The sequence below is a fragment of the Vicugna pacos genome, chromosome 23 (genome assembly GCF_048564905.1).
Source record: "Vicugna pacos chromosome 23, VicPac4, whole genome shotgun sequence".
NCBI classification, from domain to species: Eukaryota; Metazoa; Chordata; class Mammalia; order Artiodactyla; family Camelidae; genus Vicugna; species Vicugna pacos.
Window position 1 is genome coordinate 6,137,670 of NC_133009.1, and position 8,009 is coordinate 6,145,678.

At 57.0% G+C, this 8,009-nt stretch overlaps 1 protein-coding gene across 5 annotated transcripts in view; it reads left to right on the forward strand.

The window, feature by feature from the left end:
- The window catches only part of LRRN2 (leucine rich repeat neuronal 2), a 61,709-nt gene extending 58,375 nt beyond the window's left edge, over positions 1 to 3,334 (forward strand). For all 5 annotated transcript variants that reach the window (XM_072948375.1, XM_072948374.1, XM_072948376.1 and 2 more), the window contains one exon: positions 245 to 3,334. In XM_072948375.1, coding sequence (XP_072804476.1) covers positions 488 to 2,626 — 2,139 coding nt within the window. In that variant the 5' untranslated portion in view covers positions 245 to 487 and the 3' untranslated portion in view covers positions 2,627 to 3,334. The remainder of the gene's footprint in view (positions 1 to 244) is intronic.
- Positions 3,335 to 8,009: the final 4,675 nt, after the last annotated feature.

Consider the following 8,009-nt stretch of genomic DNA (forward strand, 5'->3'; position numbering starts at 1 on the left):
CTTCTGAGGCTCAGTCTCTCTCCTGGTCCTTCCCTGAAAACTCACAGTCACTCATTCCCCCAACGGATCGTAAAAAAGGACAGTAAAGCCTAAGGCTATAGGACAGAACCCAGGAGCCCTGGCTCTGACCCTGTCCACCATTCCCAGCTCCTTTGGCCTCTTGAGTCAAACAGAGGAGATGTGGGAAGAGGGAATAGATTCTGCTTCTCTGCAATCTCCTTAACCCTGCATCCTCTTCTTCCAGGGCTGCCCAGACAGGATGTGGCAATGAGTGAGCAGACCCTGCACCAGTGGACGAGGATGGAGAGCCACACCCAGGAGGGCCGGAAATAATGCCCACCCATCCCCACGTAGAATGACTACCCTGGGAGGGTGACTCCTTCCGCCCTGGCTGGGCTGCTGACTCTCAGCCTGCGAACCACTTCTGCAAAGAGCAGAAGGACTCGAGACTCTTCTTGTGGATGGTCCCCTGCCCTGCAGCTCCACCATGAGGCTCCTCGTGGCCCCCCTCTTGCTAGCTTGGGTGGCTAGTGCCACTGCCGCTGTACCCGTGGTACCCTGGCGCGTGCCCTGCCCCCCTCAGTGTGCCTGCCAGATCCGGCCCTGGTATACACCGCGATCATCCTACCGTGAGGCCACCACCGTGGACTGCAATGACCTATTCCTGACGGCTGTGCCCCCCGCGCTGCCCGCGGGCACGCAGACCTTGCTGCTACAGAGCAACAGCATTGTCCGAGTGGACCAGAGTGAGCTCGGCTACCTGGCCAACCTCACAGAGCTGGACCTGTCCCAGAACAGCTTTTCAGACACCCGAGACTGTGATTTCCGTGCCCTGCCCCAGCTCCTGAGTCTGCACCTGGAGGAGAACCAGCTGACCCGCCTGGAGGACCACAGCTTTGCAGGGCTGGCCAGCCTGCAGGAGCTCTATCTCAACCACAACCAGCTGTACCGCATCGCCCCCAGGGCCTTCTCCGGCCTCAGCAACCTGCTGCGGCTGCACCTCAACTCCAACCTGCTGAGGGCCGTTGACAGCCGCTGGTTTGAGATGCTACCCAACCTGGAGATCCTCATGATTGGCGGCAACAAGGTGGACGCCATCCTGGACATGAATTTCCGGCCCCTGGCCAACCTGCGCAGCCTGGTGCTCGCGGGCATGAACCTGCAGGAGATCTCCGACTATGCCCTGGAGGGGCTGCAAAGCCTGGAGAGCCTCTCCTTCTATGACAACCGGCTGGCCCGGGTGCCCCGGCGAGCGCTGGAGCAGGTGCCTGGGCTCAAGTTCCTAGACCTGAACAAGAACCCGCTCCAGCGAGTGGGGCCCGGGGACTTTGCCAACATGCTGCACCTCAAGGAGCTGGGGCTGAACAACATGGAGGAGCTGGTTTCCATCGACAAGTTTGCCCTGGTCAACCTCCCCGAGCTGACCAAGCTGGACATCACCAACAACCCCCGGCTGTCTTTCATCCACCCCCGCGCCTTCCACCACCTGCCCCAGATGGAGACCCTCATGCTCAACAACAACGCTCTCAGTGCCTTGCACCAGCAGACAGTGGAGTCCCTGCCCAACCTGCAGGAGGTGGGTCTCCATGGCAACCCCATCCGCTGTGACTGTGTCATCCGCTGGGCCAATGCCACGGGCACCCGTGTCCGCTTCATTGAGCCACAGTCCACTCTGTGTGCCGAGCCCCCGGACCTCCAGCGCCGCCCAGTGCGAGAGGTGCCCTTCCGGGAGATGACGGACCACTGCCTGCCCCTCATCTCCCCCCGCAGTTTCCCCCCCAGCCTCCAGGTGGCCAGCGGAGAGAGCCTGGTGTTGCACTGCCGGGCGCTGGCTGAGCCAGAACCCGAGATCTACTGGGTCACTCCAGCTGGGGTTCGACTGACAGCCGCCCGGGCAGGCAGGAAGTACCGGGTGGATCCCGAGGGGACCCTGGAGCTGCGGAGAGTGACAGCAAAAGAGGCAGGGCTGTACACCTGTGTGGCCCAGAACCTGGTAGGGGCTGACACCAAGACGGTTACTGTGGTTGTTGGCCGGGCTCCCTTGCAGCCAGGCAGAGACAAAGAATGGGGTCTAGAACTCCGGGTACAGGAGACCCACCCCTATCACATCCTGCTGTCCTGGGTCTCCCCACCCAACACCGTCTCCACCAACCTCACCTGGTCCAGCGCCGCCTCCCTCCAGGGCCACGGGGCCGCTGCCCTGGCCCGACTGCCACGGGGCACCCACAGCTACAACATTACCCGCCTCCTTCAGGCCACGGAGTACTGGGCCTGCCTGCAAGTGGCCTTTGCTGACGCCCATACCCAGTTGGCATGTGTATGGGCCAGGACTAAAGAGGCTGCTCCTTGTCACAGGGCCTTAGGGGACAAACCTGGGCTCATAGCCATTCTGGCTCTCGCTGTCTTCCTGCTGGCAGCCGGGCTGGCGGCCCACCGCGGCACTGGCCAGCCCAGGCAGGGAGTGGGGGGGTGGCCTCTCCTTCCAGCCTGGGCTCTCTGGGGCTGGAGCGCCCCTTCAGCCCGGGTGGTGTCTGCACCTCTTGTCCTGCACTGGAATCCAGGGAGGAAGCTACCCAGGTCCTCAGAAGGGGAGACACTGTCACCACCATTGTCGCAAGATTCCTGAAGCTCAGCCTGTTCTCAGAGGTAGAGAAGTATCTGGGACTACTATTTACCAAAAGGGACGCAATCTGGGCCAGATGCCCTGCCAGGAACGTGACACAGACTCACGAACTTGAGGCCTGGCAGCTGGACCAAGACAGCTGGCTTTGTGGCCCCAGGGGGTGCCCCTGCAGCCTCCGGAAGGCCGCCCTTACCTTCTGGGCTCCTCTGCTGCCATTCTGAGGAGCATCTCCAAGCAACAGGAAGCACTCTGGCTAGAGCCTCCCACCTCCCCAGTTGTCTATATGCCCAGAGGCTCCTGGGCCTCTGCCTGGATGTCCCCTGCCTGTGTCCCCAGGCCCTTGGCCCGCAGGCCGCGCCCCCTCCTCTTCTCTGTCTTTGTAAAGTCTCAGCTGCTTGCTCCTTCCCCTCCTGGGCAAGGGCTGAAGGAGGCCTCTCCTCCCCACCTTGGGGGACTGCTCCCCAAGCGGGCCCCCAGCTGGATCTGAAGGACATTTGGGAGCGGGATGCCCGGGGGTGCCTCGTCCCGGCAGCCCAGGTCGGCACCGCTAGGTGGACTTTCTACAGGCAATTTTGTACCTTCGTGGAGAAATGTGTCACCTCCCCCCAGCCGAATTCACTCTTTTCTCCTGTTTTGTAAAAAAAAAATAAAAATAAATAAGAATAACAATCATAAGGGGAGGGGGAGGAAACGAAAGGCAACGAACGAAACCTTTGAAGACTGAGTATAACTAAAGAGTTCCCTGCTCCGAATCTTGTCAAAGCCTGAGGGTGACAGAGGCAGGGGCTGGGATGGGACAGGAGGGAGGAGAGAGGAACGTGATGCAAGAAGGCACAGTTTTTCCCTCTAGGCTTGAATTCTGGCCTGCCAGGCGCCGCTGGGCCTGCTCCCCAGAGAGTCCCTGCAACTGAGCAGGAGGGCTAGGGGAAGAGGGAAGAGGCGTGGGGCGGGGGGCAGGGGGTGCTGACAAGAGAAGGAAGGAGCACAGGAGGCAAGGAGAGGGCGGGAGAGGAAAATGGGGGGAAACCGGGAGATGGAGAGAGTGGAAATTTCCATCAGCACACATCGGCACCCCTTCCCTTTCTGCGATAAGCAATTAACATGCCAGTGCAGAGGAAGCACTTCCCAGCCTACTTCTAATTAAACAAACCCAAGAGGCAGAGTCATGCCGAGAACTGCAAATCATCAAGACAGCAAGAACTTTGGCTCACTGGGGCAGGAGGGGTGTGGGGGGTGATGGAGGATTTGGGAAGGGGAGGGCTCTGGGACAAGGAAACTGCTGCATTGATCTTTCTAGTCCATTTCAGTGTAATTTGCAATGAGCCTGGTTTGCTTTTGCAGTATTTAAAGAAACAAAAACAAAAACAAAAAACCCAATTGACCTCTTAGGACCAAATGTGAAGAGCGGCATCTATTGGGAAATAGAGCCAAGGGGCGGTGCCAGAGCAAGAGGCCACTGGACCACAGCGCTTTTTTCTGAGATGAGTCTCTTGACACTGAAAAGAAACATGTGACCCTGAGGACTGTGTGCTATAGACACATTTAGCAGACTTGTTGGAAGCCACCGTCGAAATGGCAAATGTATATACAGGTGGAAGTCAGACCAGTAGACAGAGCATCAGGCCCCACGGAACCGAGAAAGAGAACACTCACCCCAAGCCGGGGGGTGATGGTCCTCCCTCGGTGAACACAGAGCAGGGTTCTCCAAAGGCCTTCAGACAACAGCCAGTTTAGAAGCCTTTTTCCTCTTAGGCAGGGGTTCTCACACATCAGCCTGCATCAGAATCACCTGAGGGCTTGCTGAGCACAGACGGCTGGTCCTACCCCCAGAGTTTCTGATCTCCATCTGGGTGGGACCTGTGTTTCTAACACATTTTCAGGTGATGCTGTTGCCAGTGGTCTGGGGACCACACTTTGAGAACCAGGGATCTCCAGCCTGTGGTGGCTACAATGTTTCTCTCCTTCTGCTCCAGCCCAGCTTTTTTATAGACGGGGTATAGGTTATGGCCCCAAGTGAGAGTTGAGGGAGGTGCTGGAGGCTGGCCCATTGGCTCCTCCATCCTCTACTGGTGGGCTGCTCAGCCCCAATTCAAAATGACAGCCTTCTGCCCTGAGATCAGAGGCTCCATCCACATGTGCTTTTTCCCATGGGCAACTTACATGTTCTTCAGGGGAGGGGCTGGGAAAGCATAGACGTGAGACACACATGCTCCCCTTGCCCTTCCGGCACCCGTGGCTGACAGTCCTCAGGCCTCCCAGGGTCCTTTCCTGATGCGCTTTGGGACCATCACAGTCATGATCTGGGCAGCCATGCTCACGAACTGGGGCGGGCCTGTGGGATCCAGCCTGCTTGCCGTCAGTGAGGGCTGGAGTCATCCTCTGTGATACAGAAGCTCTGTGGGAAAGAGGCAGGGATGGGCCCGTGCTGACCGCGGAAACCCGGAGTCAGAAATCCACACCTCTCCTGTCTAGGACAGAGAGCAGGAGCTGCCTTTCTTGACAAGCCCCCATGGCAAGGAAAATCCTGGTGCTGTTTGCTTAAATAAGCACCCAGAGCCCTGCAAAGCCTGTGGGCCCCTGCAACCCTCTCCTATCACCACCTCCCTTGTCACCCCAGAACTCCCCTAAGCGCTCCGGGCGCAATACAGGAAGAACCCCAAAAGTGATCCAGCACGGCTAGCGGGCCCAGGACCTTAGATCCTTCTAGTGCAGAATACTTGTAAATGTGCCTGGGGTTGGAGGATGGAAAGGCTGGAAGATGGAAGACCTCTCTGCCACCCTCCCTTGCCACAGACTCCTTAGTTATGACAGGAAGCCCTGAGGGAATGGTGGAAGCCGGAGCCCTGAGGAGGGGGTGCAGCTCTGGCTCCCTGTCTCTGTGTCCTCGTGGGCTTCTGCTTTCCTGCTGCTGTGGCTTACAGGTGGCGAGTCCTTGAAAATGAATCCCTTCTTCTAGGGGAAAAGGAAGTTCTGCCAACTGAACTCCGAGGTTCTGAGCATGTGGCTGCCCCAGAGAAGTAGGTGAGCGGTGGGGACCATGGGAGCGAATGGCCTCTTTCCTCCTGGAAAGAGAGCTGATGCCAGAGGAACAAAGCCAACTTGGGAGAGGGAGGAAGAGGCACTTTGTGGGTTGCTGTGTCCTGGAAGAGCTAGAAACTGAGCAAATGAGAGTGAGCAGCCTCTCCCCGGTGCAGAGCGGGGCACGTGGCTCAGGTGTGTTGCGATTGGGCGGCGCGACAGTGGGACCCTACCCTGTATGTCTATTAACACAGCCAAAGTGGCATTCGGGGTCTCAGCTTTCATATTAGACTGAGTGTGTGGGCAACTAAACACGCTGGGTTTAAAACCAACAAAATGGCTATTTAGCCTGGTCTCTTCTGTGCATCTAAGATTGCTTTTTTTTTTCCCAACCCTAAACAGAAAGCAATACTTACTATTTGAATTTTAAGTTGTTACGTAGGGCCTATCATTTCCAACTATTGAGATGATTTCAAACCCAGCTCAACTGTTGCCCATGTGGACTCTCTCTCCCTAGGACGTGCCGCTGCAGGATTCTGCCCTGCTGTCGGTGTCCTCAGCCATGGCTCCGACAGATTGTGGAGCAGACCTGGGTTAGGACACGGTTCTGTGGCTACCATAGCCGCCTTCCCACCAGCCTGACACCGGTCCATCAATCAGCACGTCTGAGGTGGCCTCTCAGCCAACCACAAACCACTTAAATATGATGCTCTTGCAGCCTGCATTTCTGCATCCCCCCACAAGGCCGGCTTCACGGGAGGCGGTACCAACATGAGGAGACAGTCTGAGGCATTCCTGGGAACTCTCAGTCTGATCCCCGGATCACAGAGTAAGTGAAGGTGGCTGATGTAGTGCAGGGCGGCCAGCGGGCACTTTCCTGTCTTAGCACTAAAAGTCCCTTGTTTCGGGAACTCTCCTAGCCCTGGCGGAACCAGGGTGGTCGATCACCCTAGTCGAGTGACCTCTTTCCAAGTGTACCAGTCACCTTCCTCCCTCCCTTTCTCCTTTCTCCCTCCCAATCAACAAATATTTAATGAACGTGACTATGTAGTTGGCACAGTTCTAGGAACTGGGGATGCCAATAAAAGTCTCTGAGCCGGGGAACCTTACATTTCAGTGAGGGAAGAAAGCTGATGAACAGGATGAGCAAGTGGGAGTGTGTAGCAGGCTGGGGGCTAGTGAGCACCGTGGAGAAAAATGTAAGTCAGGGAAGAGGAGCAGTGGGGGGAGGGGGCTTACACAGGGGGCTCGGGAAGGGCCTCGTTGAGAAGCTGAAATTTGAGCTATGTTTTGGGGAGGGAACCAACCAGTTATCTGAGGGAAGAGTGATCCAGACAGAGAACAGTAGGGGTGAACGCCAAGGGCAAGGAGGCTAACGTGTCCGGAGCAAGAGAGATTCGGGGAAAGGGAACCGTGGGACCCAAGGGCAGAGAAGTAGCCGGGCGATCATGCTGGGGCCTTGTAGGCCACTGGAAAGACTTGGACTGCTCCTTCCAGTAAGAGGGGGAGACACTGGAGGCTCTTGAGCCGACGTGGCATGATTTGACTCGAGCAGACCACTCTGGTTCCTGGGCTGAGACCAGAGCATGGGGGTGTCGGGTGGCCGAGGGCAGAGGCTGGGAGGCCAGTTAGGAGACACGACAATAATCATCTCAGTTTAATCATCGCTTCTAGAACTTTGCCAGGAATGGACACTAAGTGTGCCTCTTATTCCCTAAATCTATCCATTCCCTATTTTTGAACATCAAAGCCACATTTACTCCTTTGCAGGCTCCGGACCCCCCTCCCCACCTGCTCCCTGTGATTCTCCAAAGTCGCTCACGTGGATCAAGGCTCCTCCATCACGTCTGCAGGTTCCATCGGTGCCCTGCCTGGTAACAGAGACTAGAGCACGTGTAAGGTAGTGAGGAGTGATCTTCACTGGCTGCAAGCTCATCGTCATCATACTTGTCATTCAAACACATCAGTCACCCCTAGGGAGAGGCAGCACCCCTAGGGAGAAGCCCTTCTCCTGCCCTTCCCCGGACAACGCAAGGCGGGGGGGTGTTGCCAAAACATGGCAAAAGCAACACCGTGACAACGCATTGGCTCCTCCAGGCCTGGCATCTACCTTCCTTCTTGATGATGGCACCAAAAGAACCCTTGTGTGTCCCTCATAGATTTCACACGTTGTCAGATCACCCTGTCCTTAACCTTCCCGGGATGACCCTTCCCCATCTGGGCTATCCTTTTACAGAGGCCCTTTGATTAAGAGCATCTCCTGCTATTTTTTTAAAGAATGGTGACGGTGGCTAACATGGAGCATCTACTATGTGCTCGGCGCTCTAGCAGGGATTTCACGTGCGCCCCTTCACTTCATTCACAGCCA